This window comes from Vulpes vulpes, chromosome 10 (genome assembly GCF_048418805.1).
Source record: "Vulpes vulpes isolate BD-2025 chromosome 10, VulVul3, whole genome shotgun sequence".
Taxonomy (NCBI): Eukaryota; Metazoa; Chordata; class Mammalia; order Carnivora; family Canidae; genus Vulpes; species Vulpes vulpes.
In genome coordinates, this window is record NC_132789.1 from 54,867,013 (window position 1) to 54,889,254 (window position 22,242).

Sequence of the window (22,242 nt, forward strand, 5' to 3'; positions counted from 1 at the left end):
GGAGATAGAGGCAGGAGCCAATGCTCCAGATGTAAAGATGGGTCAAAGCAGCAGGGATATGTGGGCCAAGTTCAGGAATCTGGGCTTTATTCTTAGAGCACTGGACCCGCTGCAGGATTGGGAACACGGCAAACTGGAGGGCAGAGGGACTCATCAAGAAGCTCCTAATAGAATGATGAGCGGAAAGGGAGAGGTCATGGCTGTGGGGGACGGTGAAAAATGAACTGGAAGTTACCAAGAAAGAACGATCTACCATATGCCATGTGCTGGAGGGCTGAGGCTCCAGGGCCAGGCAGACAGGCTACGATCTTGGGTGAGTCACTTAACCTATTTGAGCCTCACTGTTCTGTCTATAAAATGGGCATGATGATAATATATACCATATAGGGAAAGACTCAAATGAGAATACATATGAAGTGCTTAACGCAGTATCTAGGACATATGATGGCACATTCTAATATGTGTGAGATATGACTATTATTGACCATAGTAGAGGTAAACTTGACCAGAGCCCCCACTTTGCCCCATAGGCTTTTGTCAGATTTACCTACAACTTCCCTGCACTTCTTTGTGGGTCTGCTGGCTCCTTCCAAATTGTGAGGTCCTTGAGGACCCATGTCCCCAGCACCTAGCAAGGTGCCTTGCACACTGCAAGAGCTTGGTGGCCAGTTATTGAATTGAATCAGAAAATTAGGCAGCCACTAGAAAATGTATGTTTGAAAATCTGCAGTTTTGAAGACCAGTCAAGCTGAAGTGCCTAAAAGATGAGATTACATATATAAATAAAAAGAAATGTATCTAGGTCATAGGTGTCAAATTTGTGCGTAAATATAGACGAACATGAGAAAGGCACAGGGAAGGTGAAAAGAGTCGATTTTAAGGTCGAGGGGTTCTGAGTGACTGTAAAAAAATATGGTTTTTGGTATAATGCTATTGGGATGATGAGCATATTTTCACAAGAGCACCAGTGCAGAGGGATGTCATTACCTCTCCGATTCCTGGATCTTCTCCAGGTTCTTGGTCTCGCTAGTGGGCTCCATGACCATTATACTTGTCTCCCAGCGTTGGTCTCCAGATTCAAAGAGGAAGAGCCTGCCTGTATCAGTGCCAACAATGATCTTGTCCTCAGACACCCAGGTGTGGGCTAGATAGTTTTGGGGTTCTCCCCTCTGAAAATTGGTTTGCTTCAGAGTTCCCTCGGCAAAACGCAGCAGCTTAAACATCCCATTTCCAGTGACACAAACCTGAGTGTTATCCTGGGGATTGAAGCTCACCTGTAAAATATGAAAGGATAAAACTAATCTTGATGGAATTACTTCTCATTCTGTGAATGAATATTTATTTCAGGTAGCTCAGCATATCCTTTAAACATCACTAAGTCATGATAAATTTTGATATCATATTTGATAAGAGCACAGATTCACTATATTTGTAAGACCCATGCATCGTAAGCTAGGAAACCTACAGAAATCATTTTACAAAGACCAAAAAGAGGATAAGCAGGTCTTGACAAAATGGAATGAAGGCTCAGCTGCAAAAGGAGGGTTTACGTGCCCTGTCCAGGGGAAAAGGGACCACATCAGCAAGAGCTACACAGTCTCATCAACTGGGATGGACAGTAATGGCAGTCAACCTACTAGATGGTGAGCAACTGACGGGCTGTAGTTTCTTCATTTCTGTATTCCTGAGGCTGGATTCGTAGTAGGCACCAGGTAAGTGTTTACTGAATCTATTGGAGAGGATGTACTCTACTCTGAATAGGGATGCTGGACCCGACCTCACCAAGGTGAAATAATCTTCCAGTTCTTTCTGCTTTTGATCTGAGTCTGTGGCCACCAAGTATGCTCTGATTACTAGTTTCACCTCCCAGGTTCTCAATCACTAGGGAAGAACTACACCAGATAAATGATACGAGTGTTCTGGTTGTCACCTGCTGGGTTATTCACCAGCCTCTCGTGAGAATAAGGGAATCCATTCCTGGGACACTGACTGGCTAATATCTTTGAACATGAGCCCATCTGAGTCCTTGAACTTGTAGAGCTGAGTGCCAGATCCTAGCCTGGGGTGACTGCACCAAGATAAAACCTCCTTGGGACCCACTGCCTAAGCAGTCACCCAGCCTTCCCATAGGTCCTCTTCATTTTGCTCTCAAACCAGGATGGAAAGTTCCATTCCCCACTTAACTGCAATTTCATGGACCTGTTCCTCAAGACCTACCACTTCGCATTACATTCCTGAAATTTTCCCACTGCCTAGCAGTGCTGCTAGGAAGAGGCCAGGACCAGCAAGGCGAAGTGAGTTCTCAATCCATCTCGGGGCCCGACCTGGGAAAGCAGTTCTGGGCCAAAGGAAAGAAGATAGGCACTGCAGGCGGGGACTTCTGCCCCTGCCACTCACACTACCTGTGTGATCCTGGGTGAGTGGCTTAATGTCTTGGAGCCTCAGTTCTCTCATCTATAAAAGTAGGATAATAATTATACAGAACACATATGGTCGTTGAGAGACTAAATTTTAAAATGCACATTAAGAAATCAGCACTGGGGATCCCTGGGTGGCGCAGTGGTTTGGCGCTTGCCTTTGGCCCAGGGCGCGATCCTGGAGACCCGGGATCGAATCCCACATCAGGCTCCCGGTGCATGGAGCCTGCTTCTCCTTCTGCCTATGTCTCTGCCTCTCTCTCTCTCTCTCTCTCTGTGACTATCATAAATAAATAAAAATTAAAAAAAAAAAAAGAAATCAGCACTGTTCCTGGCACATGGAAAGCATTCAATAAAGCTCTTCTTAGGTTTTATAACTTGCACGATACTTGTTATGCTGGGAGGTACCTGGTAGACAGCATTGTTCTGAGAGTCGGTTCTAACAATAGCCATTACTTTCTGTTTTTCCCACAGCCAATAAACAAGGTTTGACTCTGGAGGTGATGTCTGAGCCAACAGGTATTTGGAGTCCGGAGAAAAAGCCATGCTAATAAATCTCTGTACGGGAAAGTCAAAATTATTAAGGACTTTGCGCTTCCGGCAAGGGATGGATGACAGTTCATAAATGGTGATGATGGGTTTCTCTTGCACAATCTCGGAGATAGCGAGGTATCGCCGATTGGGACTGATGGACAAGGCCAGCATGCCCTGACTCTTGTCTGAGCCTGCGAACAGAGGTAAAGGGGGATAATGAGGGCAGATCATGCTTTCATCATGACTCAACATGAACCAGGCATAGTGGTGGCAGGTTTGACACATGGGAGGAAGGCACAGAAATGGTTAAATGTCAATCCTGGCAGTTCCGTGGTACCACTGTGTCCGGGGTATTTGGAAAATGATGAGAATGGGTACCTCACTGCGGCTGAGGTGGGAGGAGAAGTCAGGGAATGATGCTAGGAGGACAAGGTGGGTTGGGGTGGGAGTGCGCAGGTGGCAGGTTGGGGTGGGGGTGGGCAGGTGGGCAGAGCAAAGGCGTGGATGTGAGGAAGGGTACAGGATGGCGGAAAACCACAAACAGTGGGGTATGGCTGGAGAATCGCATGTGAGCCAGGGGAAACCAAAGCTGGGTCTAGAGGGGTGGGATAGGGAGGCCTTTATGCTCTGCACAGCCGGCACTCAATACTCCTCTACTTTTGAGGCCGAGAGGCCAACTACTGGCATCCTCAGGCTCTCTCGCAGTTAGGTCATCTATGTGACACTCAGGTTATGAGAGCCACAGACATCTGCTGGACTGACCTTAGGGTAAAGCTTGTGCTTTCTCAAAAACCAGAGATGGATGCAGGCTACCCCTAATTTTCCTGGAATATGTTGGTGATAACTGGTGACAGAGCAGTCATCTTGCAAACACGAGGTAACAAGCATGAGAATAAAAGCTGTGGTCTAGAAAGCAGAGGCTGAGGCAGAGATTAAGCGGCAAATACTTTATTGGGGAGATAAAATCAAGCCCATGTCATGATTTTCATGGGCCCCTTCTTCCATTAGTGGTAAAAATTAATAAAATGCTTTAAAAATGAGTAAAATTATATTTTATGACTGCATTGGTATAAAGAAGGATATAATGCCAACTTAATTTATTATTATTATATTCATTTTCCTGGGTCTCTAAATGCATCACTGGCCCTAGGCTCTATGCTTCCCATGTCTTGTGAATAAACTGGCCCGGTTTCAGCACAGGGTAAGAGAGGGTGAGTGAGGCAGGGGGGATATGCTAGCAAGTGATGCCACGGTCTCTGTGCTGTGCTCCAGAATGAGCTGCAGCAAGTCTGGCCAGCAGCAGGGCCTCTCTGGAAGGGCTGCACGGAGTCAGTGTGCCTCAGCAAAGAACCCAGGTTTGGGGTCACTGGAAGCCTTGCATGAGAGTTTGGATTTTACCATGAAGACAAATGACTGTCACAGAAAAACTTTTGGAAGGGTTGGATGTGTGTTGTAGAAAGAACCCTCTGGCAATTGTGTGGGAGACAGTTCTGGAGGGAGGGACACCAGAGGGGGGAGGGGCAGATTATTTCAAAAACAGGATGGTAGTGATAAGCAATATGAAAGCTGGGATGGGAGATGAGAGAAATCCTAAGTCAGACCGGTGGTGGCCTGGGTGTGGCAGGGAAAGGGAGAAATGTGCTATGACTGACATCTGGTGACGAGGAGAAGGGGTGACAGCTGGGAAAGAACACAGAGAGGGAGTTAGGGGTCATGGTGAGCATAATGTTCACTGATTTTTTGCTGAAAATAGCCCATCCATTCATCCAAGGATTTTACTTTTATTCATGTTCTTAGGGTTGCTAGTTTTTTTTTTTCCTATTTCATTTTTTTTTAACCCTAAAGTCTTTACTTCATTTTGGGTTCGGGATGGTAAAAGGTATGAAACGAAGATTTAAGTTGATTCTCATTTCTCAAATACCTAACTAGTTGTCCCAGCACAGATTCCTAATGCCACCCTTTATGATATATCAAATTCACTTACATACACAAATATAGGTACCTGGGTTTCTGAGATATTTATACCAGCACCACATTATTTTTGTAATCATCGCTTTATCGCGTATTTCACAATCTGGCGAGGGAGGGCCTTCAGGGAAGAGAGGGAGCGAAAAGGAAAGCACAAATTCCATTCTGGATATATTGTGTGGGAGCTACACACTGCGAGACATTTAGGCAAAGAGGCCTAGCAGACAGTTTATGTGATTCTAAAGCTCGGGGACAGGTTGGGACTGAAAATGCAGATTTGAGGTAAGAGTCACAGTGGGGAGTTGAAACTGAGCAGAAATGAGATTGCCTCCAAGAGGGAAAGGAAAGCTTCTCCCTCCTTCCTTTTGTGCTTTCACGCCAGGGCGGTACCTGGCATAGCATTGGTCCTCCTCATTTCCGAGTTCTGCTCCATTGATGATAGACTCTTTCTTTCTTGAAATATATTTCCCTCTTGTGTGGACCTCCTCTAATCTTTTTGGTTACTCCTTCAAAGACTCTTGTGCTGGCTCTTCCTCAGTTCCCCAGCACTAAATGTAGGAGTGCTCCAGAGTACACTCTTTAGGCTTCTTCTGTTTTATAAATACATTCACTCCCTAAAGGAATCTCTGACATTTGAATGGCTTTGTATTTCATCTCTGTGTGGATGACCCTCAAATTTCTATCACCAGCCTGGACCTCTCTCCCTTGTATCCAGATCCAAAATCAATCAAACTGCTCACTTAAGATCTCCATTGCCTACCTAGTGGGCATCCCAATCTTACTATGCCGAGAACTAACCTCCTCATGCTCCCCAAAAAACCTGCTCCTACTTCAGTCTTTTCTATCACTATCCCTACAGCCTGCCACTACCCCCACTCCAAGCCAACGTCTTCTTTTACCTGGTCTCCTACTTCCTCCCTTGCCCTTCCTTAAATCTATTCTCTATACAGTAGCCAAAGAGCCTGTTGAAACATAAGTTAGATCCTGTTACTCTGCTCAGAAGCCCCCCATGGCTTCCCACTTCATCAGACTACCACAGCCTTTGACCTACAAAACCCTGGTACTGCCCCATCTGGCTTCCCTCTCCCCACTCTTCCATTCACTCCACTCCAGCCACACTGACCTCCTTGCACACACTAAGCACCCTCCTAACTCAGAGCCTATCACCAAAGGCAAAAGTATAAAGCATAAAAGGAGAATATATTAATAATCTTGGGGTAGGGAAAAATGGAAAAGGCTGATAAATTTCACTTCAATAAAACTAAGTATTTCTGTTCATCAAGATACCATAAAGAAGGAGAAAACACAAGTCCCAAACTGGAAAGAATTCTATAGAGAATATATAAAATGTACATAAATCAATAATAAAATTACAAAAAAATAAATAAAAAGAAAAGAAAAATGGATAGAAGACTGGAACAAGGCATTCACACAAGACTAAGCAGGAACAGCTTATAAACGTGAAAACCTATTCATCCTCACTAGTAATGGAAAAATGCACACTAAAACTACATTGAGATACTCTTTCTCAACAATTAGCTTAGCAAAAAATTAAGAAGATTGACAATGCTAAGGGTTGAAGAGGTTGGAAAGGAATGGTAACTCTCATGCAGTCCCTAGAAGTGTAAATTGGCACTACCACATTACCCAGTAATTTTAGTCCTGGCGGTGTGCCCTGCACAAGTGGATGAGCACATACCAATGCAAGAAAGTTTATAGTGGCATGCTTTGTAACAGCAAAAAACTGTTGTTTCCCAAATGTCCATCCACACTAGAATGGATAAATATATTTGAGATGTTTGATTCATATGATAGAATACTATATAGCAATAAAATAACTCAGTTAATATGTATTAAGATGTATGACTCTCAAAAGCATGATGTTGAACAAGAGGCAAGTGGCATATGTACAACTATGATTACGTTTATATAAAGTTGGTAAGTAGCAAAGACAAAACTATCACTTATATAAGGCCACACATAAGTGTGGTAAAACTATATAAAGAATAAAGGAGTAATTACAATATCTGGGATGGGGTGTGAATATGCATGTGTGAGAACGAAATCAGGGAGAAACACTGGAATTGGCCATGTTCTATTTCCTACCCTGTGTGGTGGGTTCACAGACCTACATTTTATTATGTTTTTTTAGATATTACATATTTCTAGTGAATGCTCTTTTGTATGCATATGTTATGATGAAACGTTTTGAATGCAACAAAGACTGGAAAAAGAGTGATTAAGTTGTGGAAATTGTGTATAACATTAAAAGGATCGGTGTGAACAAATGTTAACACTATACAGATGGTTATTTGTGACTGGTGATAAAATCTCCAGGGTCTTCATCATACATGGATTCAAAAGGTGCTGTAATGAAGTTAATGATCTCTGGAAAAAACTGTATTTAGACAATTAAAAAAGTGGTCCTGCTGATGACAAAGACAATGAAAAGAGACTCTAAAATAATTTTTTTTCAAATGAGTGGGAAATATGAGAAAGGGAGACAGAACATGAGAGACTCCTAACTCTGGGAAATGAACTAGGGGTGGTAGAAAGGGAGGTGGGCGGGGGGTGGGGGTGACTGGATGACAGGCACTGAAGGGGGCACTTGATGGGATGAGCACTGGGTGTTATTCTATATGTTGGCAAATTGAACACCAATAAAAAATAGATTAAAAAAATAAAATATTTTTTTCACTAAATCACAGTGGAAAAAAACTACTTTTAAATTAACATTATTTTACAGTGATTTTCACTATGTATGTGTGATTACTCTGTATGCCAAACAATGCAGGTAGACATGTACTTCATCTACATTTATAAAACTATACCCACATTTAAATTGGTGAAAAATATCTTCCTTTCAATAACCTTGTTGGGATTAGGAGATTTTATATATATATATATATATATATATATATATATATATATATATATTTTTTTTTTTTTTTTTTTTTTTTTAGGGGGTTATATTTGGTACGCACAGTTAATGTGTCAGGATGGAAAGGGTTTTTACCTGGAATGAATTTTTGCCACTTCTGATCCATGTTGTACTTCACACAGTAATTTCCTGAAGGAAATATAATGATCTGTTCATCGAAGAAGAAGATATTGTTGGCCACGTGGGCTCGAAGACCAAAAACGTGCAGCGACTGAGCCACCACGGTCGACATGGTACCAGGCACGGGGTTCTGCTGAACGTCCAGCGCAGAGGGTGAGCCTGGAGGTACGCGTCGCCCCGCCCCCGGCCCCGCCCCGGCCCCGCCCCCGCCCGATCGCGTCCCGCCCATGGCCCCGCCCACACCCGAGGCCCCGCCCCGGAGCCCACCTCCGCTTCCCCCCACTCCTCCCCTGCGTACTCCTCACCCCCTCTCGCCGCGGCCGCGTCTCCTACTTCTCCTCTCTCCTCAGCTCCCTCGTGGCTGCTCGCTTCTCCAGACGGCCCCCGGCTACGGGCGCCCCCTTTCGCTCCTTCCCTCCGGGTCACCAGACTACTGGGGTATCCAGCGGTAGAACCCCCAACAGGTCCCGGGCTCTCTCGGACGCCTGAGCGGTTCCTATAGCAACGGCAAACCGGAAGTGTGGTTCTGCAGCCGGAAGCGGAAGTCCCGGTCTCTGCGGCGGCGGCGAGCCCGCGGCGCAGGTGCCGCTCGGGCCCACGTGGGCCGCGGCGAGAGGCGCCGGTTTCCGGCCGCGCGGACCTCGGGCCTCCCGCCTCGCTCCGACATGGACACCCCCCCGCTGTCGGGTTCGGACTCGGAATCTGAGGATTCTCTGGTCACGGACCGAGAGGTGGGTGTCAGCCGAGCGCGCGGGGCCGGGCGCGGGGGGCGGTCCCCGCTCCCCGGTGCCGACTGCCGATTGTGCCCCGCAGTTGCAGGATGCGTTTTCCCGAGGCCTCCTGAAGCCAGGCCTCAACGTCGTGCTAGAGGGGCCGAAGAAGGCTGTGAACGACGTGGTGAGCTCGGGCGCCGGGTCGGGGGGTCCTGGGACACGGGATGCTCTCCAGGCGCTGTTGGGCTCGTCGGGCCGAGGCCTCGTCCCCGGGAAGACTCGGCCTGCGCGCTGCCGGGCGGGCCAGTTCCCCTCCTTCATGCAGCCTTCATGCAGCCTCGGTGTCTGCATTTCCTAGAGTGGCCTGAAGCAGTGTTTGGCTGAGTTCAAGCGGGATCTGGAGTGGGTTGAAAGGCTCGATGTGACCCTGGGTCCCGTGCCGGAAGTCGGTGGACCTCAGTCAACACCCCAGACCAAGGATCAGAAAGCTGTTGATCCAGAAGACGACTTCAAGCGGGAGATGAGCTTGTAGGTTTGTCTTCAAGGGTGGGAGTTTCGGGTGCCTGTACTGGAGTGGGGGGTGGGGGAGGGTCGTGAGCCTGTACTTCTCGGAAGCTGGCCTCAGCCTGAGGGTAGGAAGGGCTTCTTTATACTCAGGAGAGCTAAGGAGATTGTGCCTGGTGGAGGGAGGAGCCCCTCGGTCCACCAGTCGCAACCGAGGGAAGAGCCTCTCGGTCCACCAGTTGCAGTCGAGGGAAGAGCCCCTCGGTCCACCAGTTGCAGTCGAGGGAAGAGCCCCTCGGTCCACCAGTTGCAGTCGAGGGAAGAGCCCCTCGGTCCACTAGTTGCAACAAGGGAAGAGCCCCTCGGTCCACCAGTTGCAGTCAGGGAAGAGCCCCTCGGTCCATCAGTTGTAATCGAGGGAAGAGCCCTTTGATCCACCAGTTGTAATCGAAAGCCCAGTGTATTTTTTTTTTTAAGATTTTTTTTAATAAAAAAAAGATTATTTTTAAATTTTATTTTGAAGTATTCAGTTTTAAAGGTTTTTTTGGACTTTCAGATATTTAAACAAAAACTTGTCTCTGAAAGGTTCTTACATGAACTTTTCTCAGTGACTGCATAAGAATTCATTATTGGTATCAGTTTGTTAGTTCATGGGTACTTTTTTTTTTTTTAATTTTATTTATTTATTCTTAAGAGACACAGAGAGAGGCAGAGACACCGGCAGAGAGAGAAGCAGGCCCCATGCAGGGAACCCAATGTGGGACCCCAGGATCATGACCTGAGCTAAAGGCAGATACTCAACCTCTGAGCCATCCAGGTGCCCCATTTTCATGGGTATTTTCAATGTGGTCATCCTCTTAAACTGATTTATTTTTAGCAGAACTCCCCTTCTTCTTTAAAGTGTATATGACTAAATTTCTCCTAGATACCAAGTTCATGAGGTTTTATTACATTTTCACTTGTGTGTGTGTGTGCTTGCTGGTGGAGGTCAGATGTTGAGAGTTTTTCTGACCATGGATAACTCCAAGGTTATCCCTGACGGATAGGCAAGTGAGAAGGAATAGAAGGTCTCTCCCTTAGCTTATTCCCAGCTTGTCCTACATCACACTGTCCTGCATCCTCAGCTACCGGCAGGCCCAGGCTGCGGTGCTGGCGGTATTACCCCGCCTCCATCAGCTCAAAGTTCCTACCAAGAGGCCCACTGACTATTTTGCAGAGATGGCCAAGTCTGATCAGCAGATGCAGAAGGTAAGAAACAAAGGTTTTCTCTGGAAAGCCGAGGCTTTATATTTACGTGTGGTCAGCTGGCTTATCTCCAATAATGTTTTAAAAAAGACTAAGCCCAATATTAGGGAAGTGGTTTTCAGAGGACAATTACTGTCTTTAACTGTCTACCTCAAACGTGTGCTAGTTACAACCATTTTGATAAATTTAAGGATGATTTTTTTCCCCTTAATTTAGACATTTAAGGGGAGGAGAAGTTCTATAAGAACTGTGGTTCCTGAGATAAAGATGGCCTTTTGCATTTCCTGGTTGTGTGGTCCTGGCATGCAGTATAGAGAAAATACACTTCATGTCCTGCCATTGCCAGGGGGTGGTGCTATAACCAACTGGTACACGATTTTTTTCTCTGGGTCTCAGTTTTCTCTTCTCTAAGATGAGGGAGTAATTAATAGCAGATGTAGTATAATTTAAAGTTGGTTGGAACTTGGTCCTCGTTTAACTATGGGAGGAAGGGAATTGCCAACATTTAATCCAATATCTATATTCCTTTTTTTTTTTAATAAATTAGTTTTTATTGGTGTTCAATTTACCAACATACAGAATAACACCCAGTGCTCATCCCATCAAGTGTCCCTCTCAGTGCCCATAACCCATTTAACCCCACCCCCCACACTCCTCCCCTTCCACCACCCCTAGTTCGTTTCCCAGAGTTAGGAGTCTTTATATTCTGTCTCCCTTTCTGATATTTCCCACACATTTCTTCTCCTTTCATTATATTCCCTTTCATTATTATTTATATTCCCGAAATGAATGAGAACATACACTGTCCTTCTCCGATTGGCTTATTTCACTCAGCATAATACCCTCCAGTTCCATCCACGTTGACAAATGGTGGGTATTTGTCGTTTCTAATGGCTGAGTAATATTCCATTGTATACGTAACCACATCTTCTTTATCCATTCATCTTTCAATGGACACCAAGGCTCCTTCCACAGTTTGGCTATTGTGGACATTGCTGCGAGAAACATCGGGGTGCAGGTGTCCCGGCATTTCATTGGATCTGAATCTTTGGGGGTAAATCCCCAACAGTGCAATTGCTGGGTTGTAGGGCAGGTCTATTTTTAACTCTTTGAGGAACCTCCACACAGTTTTCCAGAGTGGCTGCACCAGTTCACATTCCCACCAACAGTGTAAGAGGGTTCCCTTTTCTCAACATCCTTTCCAACACTTGTTGCTTCCTGCCTTGTTAATTTTCCCCATTCTCACTGGTGTGAGGTGGTATCTCATTGTGGTTTTGATTTGTATTTCCCTGATGGCAGGTGATGCAGAGCATTTTCTCATGTGCCTGTTGGCCATGTCCATGTCTTCCTCTGTGAGATTTCTCTTCATGTCTTTTGCCCATTTCATGATTGGATTGTTTGTTTCTTTGGTGTTGAGTTTAATAAGTTCTTTATAGATTTTGGAAACTAGCCCTTTATCTGATATGTCATTTGCAAATATCTTCTCCCATTCTGTAGGTTGTCTTTTAGTTTTGTTGACTGTATCCTTTGCTGTGCAAAAGCTTCTTATCTTAATGAAGTCCCAATACTTCATTTTTGCTTTTGTTTCTTTTGCCTTTGTGGATGTATCTTGCAAGAAGTTACTGTGGCCAAGTGCAAAAAGGGTGTTGCCTATGTTCTCCTCTTGGATTTTGATGGAATCTTGTCTCACATTTAGATCTTTCATCCATTTTGATTTTATCTTTGTGTATGGTGTAAGGGAATGGTCTTGTTTCATTCTTCTGCATGTGGATGTCCAATTGTCTCAGCACCATTTATTGAAGAGACTGTCTTTCTTCCAATGGATAGTCTTTCCTCCTTTATCGAATATTAGTTGACCATACAGTTCAGGGTCCACTTCTGGATTCTCTTTTCTGTTCCATTGATCTATGTGTCTGTTTTTGTGCCAGTACCACACTGTCTTGATGACCACAGCTTTGTAGTACAACCTGAAATCTGGCATTGTGATGCCCCCAGCTATGGTTTTCTTTTTTAAAATTCCCCTGGCTATTCGGGGTCTTTTCTGATTCCACACAAATCTTAAAATAATTTGTTCTAACTCTCTGAAGAAAGTCCATGGTATTTTAATAGGGATTGCATTAAACGTGTAAATTGCCCTGGGTAACATTGACATTTTCACAATATTCATTCTGCCAATCCATGAGCATGGAATATTTTTCCATCTCTTTGTGTCTTCCTCAATTTCTTTCAGAAGTATTCTATAGTTTTTAGGGTATAGATCCTTTACCTCTTTGGTTAGGTTTATTCCTAGGTATCTTATGCTTTTGGGTGCAATTGTAAATGGTATTGACTTCTTAATTTCTCTTTCTTCAGTCTCATTGTTAGTGTATAGAAATGCCACTGACTTCTGGGCATTGATTTTTGTATCCTGCCATGCTACCAAATTGCTGTATGAGTTCTAGCAATCTTGGGGTGGAGGCTTTTGGGTTTTCTATGTAGAGTATCATGTCATTGGCCAAGAGGGAGAGTTTGACTTCTTCTTTGCCAATTTGGATGCCTTTAATGTCTTTTTGTTGTCTGATTGCTGAGGCTAGGACTTCCAGTACTATGATGAACAGCAGTGGTGAAAGTGGACATCCCTGTCTTGTTCCTGATCTTAGGGGAAAGGCTCCCAGTGCTTCCCCATTGAGAATGATATTTGCTGTGGGCTTTTCGTAGATGGCTTTTAAGATGTCGAGGAAAGTTCCCTCTATACCAACACTCTGAAGTGTTTTGATCAGGAATGGATGCTGTATTTTGTCAAATGCTTTCTCTGCATCTAATGAGAGGATCATATGGTTCTTGGTTTTTCTCTTGCTGATATGATGAATCACATTGATTGTTTTACGAGTGTTGAACCAGCCTTGTGTCCTGGGGATAAATCCTACTTGGTCATGGTGAATAATTTTCTTAATGTGTTGTTGGATCCTATTGGCTAGTGTCTTGTTGAGAATTTTTACATCCATGTTCATCAGGGATATTGGTCTGTAATTCTCCTTTTTGGTGGGGTCTGGTTTCAGAATTAAGGTGATGCTGGCCTGATAGAACGAATTTGGAAGTACTCCATCTCTTTCTATCTTTCCAAACAGCTTTAGTAGAATAGGTATGATTTCTTCTTTAAACGTTTGATAGAATTCCCCTGGGAAGCCATCTGGCCATGAACTCTTGTGTCTTGGGAGGTTTTTGATGACTGCTTCAATTTCCTCTCTGGTTATTGGCCTGTTCAGGTTTTCTATTTCTTCCTGTTCCAGTTTTGGTAGTTTGTGGCTTTCCAGGAATGTGTCCATTTCTTCTAGATTGCCTAATTTATTGGTGTATAGCTGTTCATAATATGTTTTTAAGATCGTTTGTATTTCCTTGGTGTTGGTAGTGATCTCTCCTTTCTCATTCATGATTTTATTAATTTGAGTCTTCTCTCTCTTCTTTTTAATAAGGCTGGCTAATGGTTTATCTATCTTATTAATTCTTTCAATGAACCAACTCCTGGTTCTGTTGATCTGTTCCACAGTTCTTTTGGTCTCGACATCATTTAGTTCTGCTCGAATTTTAATTAACTGTCTTCTTCTGCTGGGCGTGGGGTTCATTTGCTGCTTTTTCTCCAGTTCCTTTATGTGTAAGGTGAGCTTTTGTATTTGAGTTCTTTCCAGTTTTTGAATGGATGCTTGTATTGCGATGTATTTCCCCCTCAGGACTGCTTTTGCTGCATCCCAAAGATTTTGAATGGTTGTATCTTCATTCTCATTAGTTTCCATGAATCTTTTTAATTCTTTCTTAATTTCCTGGTTGACCTTTTCATCTTTTAGCAGGATTGGCCTTAACCTCCACGTGTTTGTGGTCCTTCCAAACTTCTTGTTGTGATTAAGTTCTAATTTCAAGGCATTATGGTCTGAGAATATACAGGGGACTATCCCGATCTTTTGGTATTGGTTCAGACCCAATTTGTGACCCAGTATGTGGTCTATTCTGGAGAAAGTTCCATGTGCACTTGAGAAGAATGTGTATTCAGTTGGGTTTGGATGTAAAGTTCTGTAGATATCTGTGAAATCCATCTGGTCCAGTGTATCATTTAAAGCTCTCGTTTCTTTGGAGATGTTGTGCTTAGAAGGGCTATGGAGGGTAGAAAGAGCTAGATTGAAGTCACCAAGTATAAGTGTATTATTATCAAAGTATTTCTTCAGTTTGGTTATTAATTGGTTTAAATATTTGGCAGCTCCCACATTCGGGGCATGTATATTGAGGATTGTTAAGTCCTCTTGTTGGATAGATCCTTTGAGTATGAGATAGTGTCCCTCTTCATCTCTCACTATAGTCTTCGGGGTAAATTTTAATTTCAAGATCTATATTCCAATATAGGTCTCAAACTGGGTTTTAGGGAGCTCTTGTCTCCGTGGTACTCGGGGAAGCTAATTTAGAGATGAGCTGGGGCACATCTCTGGACACTCACGCTGACAAGTGTGACTAAAGTGTGTGTGTCTAATGGAGAAGCCTGGGTTCCTGATGCCTGCTTGAGTTTTTAATGTGTATGTGGCATGTTAGAGAAGGGAAGTGAGGCTGCATGCTGGTTTGACCTCAGTCAGCAAGGTTGTAGGGTTGGGGAGAAGTTTGTCCTCCTGGTAAAATGGCAAGCAGGCCTATTTGCATAACAGAACAGCCAGCACACCAGGAGGGAGATGGCTTTCAGGTCCTACCCCTAATACTCTTGGTATCTTGAACCAAGTACTCAGCCTTTGGGCTTCTCGTCCTCATGTGTAAAACACAATTTATAAGTTTCCTTTGAGCTCCAGTTTGCAGAACTGGGAAGATCTGTTCCCATTCCAGTGCACCCTAAGTAGTGGTCAGCCCACATCCAAATAACATAAGCTGACGACATTTTGTGTTTTAGATTCGACAGAAGCTGCAGGCTAAACAGGCAGCCATGGAGAAGTCTGAAAAGGCGAAGCAACTGCGAGCACTTAGGAAATATGGGAAGAAGGTGAGAAGGAAAGTGTGTGGTGGGCATAGGATGTCGCTGAGTGTTTGTCAGCCCGGGGTGCCGGGGTCTGATCTGGTTCTGTGCCCTGTGTCTGTTCCATCTTGTGTTGATTATTGCACTGCAGAGGGCGGATGTGTGCTTGGATTTGTAAACACCATCTTTCCTTGACCCTGGGGTCTTGAGGGGGCAGGGCTGGGTGGGAGGAGGTAGCCTGGTAACTGCAGGTGTGTCATTCATTTGCATATCTGTACAGTGAAGAGGTGGGTTCAGATCAGTGGGGCCAAACCCCACTCTACAGCAAAACCACCTGGGGAAATTTTTCAAAACAGATTTCTAGGCTTCAGGGTGTCAGGGAATCTGAGGGTATTGTCTTCTCTTCCCCACAAAACTTTTTACATGATTCTGAAATGCATCCTGCTTTGGAGAATCGCTGGTCTAGATGTTTGTAAAGTCTTTGAAGGAACCATATCATTGATTGTCATCCAAGTGAGAGGACAAATGGCACCTGTGTGCTTGAACTGCTGTGGATGTCTGAGTTCTAATTTAAAATCTAGGGAAAGTGTCCTTGTTTTTTCCTCTTTATTTCATGGTTCTTTGGGAAAGACAATGACAGGAATTAAAGTCAGGGTAGTGGGAAGAAGTGAGTGTAAGGAGGATCAACACGAGTGTGCAGACTCTGTCAACATTTTTGGACATAAACATTCATGATCTGGAGTGCTGTGCTGCTGTCCACATTTGGAGTCATTTCACTGACAAGTCCTCAGCAGAGTAAGAGTAGATTAGCATCCTGTTCTCTGCAGAAGGGCAGCTTTGCATTTATTGGATTGATCTGGTAGTTGATGGTTGAGGTCAACTCAAGGGCCTAAGTGGTTGGTAGTAACGGAACCTAATTGATCAAAGGCGAAGAAAAACTTCCTTTGGGCCTGTTAGCTCACTGCTTCTAATTTGAGGAAACATCATGTCAGTGGTTCTCAGTTGGGGATAATTTTGCTTAGCAGGGAATATTCAGCAATGCCTGGAGACATTTTTGGTGTCACATCTCAATGGGGACTGAGCTACTCAGATCTAGTGGATAGAGGGCAGGGAGGCTGCAAAATGTCCGACAGTGCCCAGGACAGGCCATCCACCCCTCCATAAAGAGTGATCCTGTCCAAGCTATCAGTAGTATTGAGATTGAAAACGCTGCCTTCGAATGGAAGCATCTGTTTTTATCCTTACAACTGTTTTGCTTTTTGTTTTTTTTGGGAGTTTGTTTCTGTTGATACTTTCATGCCTACTAACAGTAGGGGCTAGATACAGAACCTGAGAATTGATTGTAGATCTAGATGTGACTTGCTGTGGTTTTGTAGGCAGAATTGTGTAATCAGGTAAGAGTGTAGACCCCTGGGTGTGAATTCAGCTGCACACTTTCTTGCTGTGTGACTCAGGCAAGTTACTTAGGCTCTCTGTGCTTCAATTTCAGGGAGTGTTAGGAATTTCTGCTTCATGGGGTAGCTGAGAAGATAAACTAAGAATACACTTAGAGCTTTACCATAGTTCTGGCACACAGTAAATGTTCAGTGGCCGCGGTGTTAGCATAGTGTTACCAAGTGGATGTAGACACTTGCAATGATGGTGGTCTGGAGTGGGTGTGACAGCCCTATGTTCATGTCCCAGGTGCAAACAGAGGTTCTTCAGAAGAGGCAGCGAGAGAAAACACATATGATGAATGCCATTAAGAAATATCAGAAAGGTCAGTATATCTCCCTTCTAAGGATATAGGGGAGCAGGGGCCGTTGCTATTTTAACATATCCTGCTTCTAGAGCCTTGATTGATTTGGAACCATTGGACCTAAGGTTTGGGAACAGTGTGGGGAGCAGAATATGCCTCTTAAAATTAATTTAGCAAGTAACCACCTTTTTTTTTTTTTTTTTTTTTTTTTTTTTTTTTTTTTTAAAGTAACAACCTTTTTTTGAAGCTTCGGTTTTTCTTAAAATGTGTTGATGCTGATCAAAGTACCTTTTCACCCCCAGGCTTTTCTGATAAACTGGATTTTCTTGAGGGGGATCAGAAACCCGTTGCACGGAAAACAAAGGAAGGAGCAAAAAGCCAGCAGATGAAGAAGGGGTATGAAGGGTTCTGGTTTGGTTTTGTGGTGGGTACTGAGCAAGCAGTCCAGGGGCAAGTTGGGGAGACCATAGGAGTGGCCTCAGGGTTGAGAGAGTGCAGTGCTACCTGCAGCCAAGGCTAAAGGCCTATGTGATGGATCCTTTTAGCCATATCAGTCTTAGAAGATTAAAGTAGGGTGATCTAGGGAGCGCCTGGCTAGCTCAGTCAGTAGAGCATTTGACTCTTGATCTTTGGGCTGTGAGTTCAAGCCCCACGTTGGATGTAGAGCTTACTTAAAAAAAAAAAACAAACTAAAGTAGGGTGATTTAAGCATCTGGCACATTTTAAGTGAATATTTAGTAGAAGTAGATTCCTCATCTCACAGCACAATGGTTAAGTGTATAGACCTAGGGTTAGGGTCTAAAGTCCACCATTTTGGGTAGTTTTGAGCAAGTTTCTTGCCCTTTCTTTTTTTTTTTTTTTTTTTTGGAGTTCAATTTGCCAACATACAGCATAACACCCAGTGCTCATCCCATCAAGTGCCCCCCTCAGTGCCCATCACCCAGTCACCCCCACTCCCCGCCCACCTCCCTTTCCACCACCCCTTGTTCGTTTCCCAGAGTTAGGAGTCTCTCATGTTCTGTCTCCCTTTCTGATATTTCCCACTCATTTTCTCTCCCTTCCCTTATATTCCCTTTCACTATTTTTTATATTCCCCAAATGAATGAGAACATATAATGTTTGTCTTTCTCCGACTGACTTATTTCACTCAGCATAATACCCTCCAGTTCCAACCACATCGAAGCAAATGGTGGGTATTTGTCGTTTCTAATGGCTGAGTAATATTCCATTGTATACATAGACCACATCTTCTTTGTCCATTCGTCTTTCGATGGACACCAAGGCTCCTTCCACAGTTTGGCTATTGTGGACATTGCTGCTATAAACATCGGGGTGCAGGTGTCCCGGCATTTCACTGCATCTGTATCTTTGGGGTAAATCCCCAGCAGTTACTTGCCCTTTCTAAATATTAGTTGCCTCATCTGTGAAAATGAGAAAAGTGTATGCCTGCATAGCATTATGCAGACTTAAAAGGGCTAATGGCAGATATTATTATTTTCTTTCTAGTTTACCTTTATGTATCCCTAGACACCGGGGCTGGGAGAAATGATAATTTCAGTAGAATATATTAATGCCATGATAAAGATATGTAAGGAGTAGCGTGGAAGCACATTTTAGAAATAGCTGACCTGTTCTGGGGATCAGGGTGTGAGGATGGCTCCCTGGAGGAGAGCCCCACCTGAGCTTAGTCTGAAGGATGAGCAAGAATTAACCAGGAGAATAGGAGAGACACAGGTTTCAGCAAAAATGAACACAAATGACCAAAAGCATAGAGATGAGAACAGGTTTGTGCATGAGGAACAGCAAGGATCTGGTACTGCTGGGAGTTCAGTGTGGGGCAAGGAGAGGTGAGATGTAGCTGGAGGGGGGGCCTGGGCCAAGTCACAGAGGCAGTGTGTGCCTTGTTAAGAAGCTTGGGTTTTAGCCAGTAGGCCATGGGAGAGACATTGATTGAGTAAAGCACTCAAAATAATGACCACGTCATAATCATGTATTTGAAAAATTACGGTGGTACTTGTATGTAGTATGGACTTGAGGGAGGCAGAGAATTCAATAAGGGGGCACTACAAAGTCCAGAGAGCAGTGATAATGGGCTGAAAGTGGTAACGGGGGCAGAGAAGAGAAAACAGGTCGAAGAAACATTTGAGAAGTAATAAATTAGCAGCATTCAGTAATTGTGTTGGGTGTAGAGAGTGAAAGGAGGAAGAATCAAGGCTGGTGCCCAGGTTTCTAGCCCGGGAGGCTGGAATAGATGGTAGGACCACCAACCTCGAGTCGGTGTTTATATACGGAAGGTGAAACCAGTGTGGGAAGGGAGATGGCATGTTATTTTGGATATGCTGAATGTGAGATTCCTGTGGAATGACCAGTTTTAAAATTTATTACATTTGAATGTTAACTGCCTGTACTATCCTCGAAAGGAATAGAAACGACTGAGAATGATCTAGCAAGAGTTAGTTAGAATAGAAGAAGCTTTCTAGAGATAAGTATTGAGCCGCAAGATCTATGTGGATCCTTTCCTGGTTCTTGCTTTGTTTTCTTGCACTAGTGGTTAAAACTATAAGTGGATGAGCTTGCCTGGGGAGTTTTTAGAGTTAAGAATGCAGGGTTGAGGATGAGATTCTGGGTAGCAGTAGCGTCTAGCTCTAAGCAAAGAGCTTTTGCTTATAGATGGGAAACTAAGGATACTGATGGGCCATAAGATCCATCGGGATTTGCAGTGCTGTGGGTAACCTGTAAGCCTGCTTTTTTTAGGCCCAGTGCTAAGCGACGCTATAAAAACCAGAAGTTTGGTTTTGGTGGAAAGAAGAAAGGCTCCAAGTGGAACACTCGTGAGAGCTACGATGATGTATCCAGCTTCCGGGCCAAGACAGCTCATGGCAAGGGCCTCAAGAGGCCTGGAAAGAAAGGATCAAATGTAAGTGAGCTGTGGGTCCCATCCCACTCCTACCCGCATCTTCCTGTCCTTGGGGCAGAAGGCCAAGTGCTTTGTAACCACATGTGCTATTATTTCTTTTTCCGTAGAAGAGACCAGGAAAACGGACACGAGAGAAAATGAAGAGCAGACCACACTAAGCAGCATCTTTGTATACAAAGAGCCAAGAAAAAGGGTTGCAAACTTGGGATTTCAGCATACAGTTGGATCTCTTGTGTTGGTTTCTTTTTGTAAAAAGTTCTTTCAATAAACAGTTTTCAAAGAAACACAATCATGGTTAAAAACTCAGGACTAAAAGATGGAGAAGTCACTTTTATATATTAAGTAGGATTGCTATTGATTGACGATAATTTAGACTTTGAGTCCAAATCGTCTTTTTTTTTTATGATATATGAAGACTTAACTTGCACCTTCCTCATGCTTCTAAGTAATTGTATCACGATTCTAGATAAGTCAAGAATCAGTGATCGTATCATTATGATTATTTAAATACCCATCACTGTCAAGCTACGTGTACTATGATAAAATTTCCTTTGTGATACAGCTGTGGGTTTTCCTTGAGTTAATTATCACCTCATATTTTTCTGTGTGCCTGATTTTCCTTGTATATCCTTATTTTTCCTTAGACACATTTCATTCTTTCCACCTTATAGTTTCCTGTCTGTCATACAGCTCTCACCCTGCCTCTTCTAGACCATCTGGATTGAACTCACTATTTCCTGGATCCCATTTCTGTCTTAGATTATGCCTTCTTTTGCCATGTACCATCTTCTAGTATCTTCCTAGAAGGGATCTCCTACACATCTCTGCAGTTGCCTTTAGTTTGGCTGGTGGGAGTTGTCCTGAGAATGTTGTAGGCATAGCCTCCCCACTGAAAAGTTGCTGCCATTCCCTCTCTTCTGGAAGCTTTTCCACTCCCAGCGATCTGAAATTCCATGATGACCTGCCTTGGCGTGGGCCTGTTTTATTTCTTTGGTTAGGGTGTTTGGAAGGATGCTGGATCTTTTGTTCTGGCAAATTTTATTTGATAGCTTCTCCCTATTTTTTTTTGTTTGTTTGTTCTAATTCTGGAGTTTGTTAGTCAAATTTTGAACCTCTTCTGATGATTTTCTAGGTTTGTATTTTAGTTCCACTTTAGGGAAAAGATTTCTTTGATTCTTTTTTTCTAATCATTCAGTGAATATTTAGCTTTCATTTTACATTTTGTCCCCAAGAGTTCTTATTCTTTCACCTCAGAATGTGAATTATGATTTTGGTTTTTTGAGAGTTTTATTCTGTTCCTTTCATTCTGTTTCCTTGGGTTTCCTCCAGCCCCTCCCTGTGCATTTTGATCCCCGTTTTTCATGTTGAGCTGTATGGAAGTCAGGAGCACTGGCTGGGCCAGACCGCTGGGTTTAACACCTGTCTCTGCTACTTCACTGTGTGACCCTGGGCATGTTATTTTTTCTGTGCTATGTCCTCTCTGTATAGATATGAGAATAATCTACCAAATACAGTTCCTATCAATATTAAGTGAGTTAATACGTGTAAAATGTTTTAGAACATTGCCTGCCATATGGTAAGAGTTTTTACCTGCTTGGAATTATTTTGGTGGGGGGCTTTACATAATGTCTGAGCCTTAGTGGTACCTATTTGAGAGGTACTCCGATTCTGAATGGAAGCCAGGAATAGGTAGGACATGGATGGGCAGGTCACGTTGCATGTTGGGTTTTACTCTGTTGATAGGGTGGGAAGTTTGTTTACCTGCCCTTCCTTTCTCCATTACAGTTTAGAAACCATACATTAAGGACTAGAGATATCTGAGAACTGTATATTCTTAAGCAGAAAAAATAATTTATTTTCCCATTGTTTCCTTTCTTGTAGAGTCATTGGTATATAAAGAAAGGACGTTTCTGGTTCCCTATGATTCTAGTACAAAAAGAACGAATTTAGGTTTTGTAAAGTAATTTCAGTTAACAAAATTCTGAGCAAACAGGTCATGTTTTCAGAAGACCAAAACGTGTTACCCTGACCTATTTTTGACAATCTACAATATTAAGTGGGTGGAGGTAATGTATAGGAACTCAAAGAAAGGGCCTCAGAATCGGTTCAAGAGTTTGGGTCAGGTGTGGAACACATTGAGAGTTTTAGGAAAGGAGAACACAAGTTTACAGTTCATACCAGC

General features: G+C 43.6%; 2 protein-coding genes across 5 annotated transcripts in view; one reads left to right on the forward strand and one right to left on the reverse strand.

Moving 5' to 3' along the window:
- Nucleotides 1–8,502, reverse strand: part of CFAP57 (cilia and flagella associated protein 57) — a 74,284-nt gene extending 65,782 nt beyond the window's left edge. Inside the window, exons 1-4 of one of the 4 annotated variants that reach the window (XM_072724279.1) lie at nt 8,286–8,502; nt 7,936–8,113; nt 2,826–3,142; nt 988–1,274 (exon numbers count right to left, since the gene is read on the reverse strand). In XM_072724279.1, coding sequence (XP_072580380.1) covers nt 988–1,274; nt 2,826–3,142; nt 7,936–8,092 — 761 coding nt within the window. In that variant the 5' untranslated portion in view covers nt 8,093–8,113; nt 8,286–8,502. The remainder of the gene's footprint in view (nt 1–987; nt 1,275–2,825; nt 3,143–7,935; nt 8,114–8,285) is intronic. The other 3 variants (XM_072724281.1, XM_025992072.2, XM_072724280.1) reach the window with 3 other exon arrangements.
- EBNA1BP2 (EBNA1 binding protein 2) lies at nt 8,490–21,590 on the forward strand. Its single transcript, XM_025992073.2, has 9 exons — nt 8,490–8,711; nt 8,794–8,877; nt 9,052–9,221; nt 10,322–10,445; nt 15,343–15,432; nt 17,089–17,164; nt 17,446–17,539; nt 19,898–20,060; nt 20,168–21,590. The coding sequence occupies exons 1-9, from the start codon at nt 8,646–8,648 to the stop codon at nt 20,216–20,218; spliced, it is 918 nt and encodes a 305-aa protein (XP_025847858.1). The 5' UTR covers nt 8,490–8,645; the 3' UTR covers nt 20,219–21,590.
- Nucleotides 21,591–22,242: the final 652 nt, after the last annotated feature.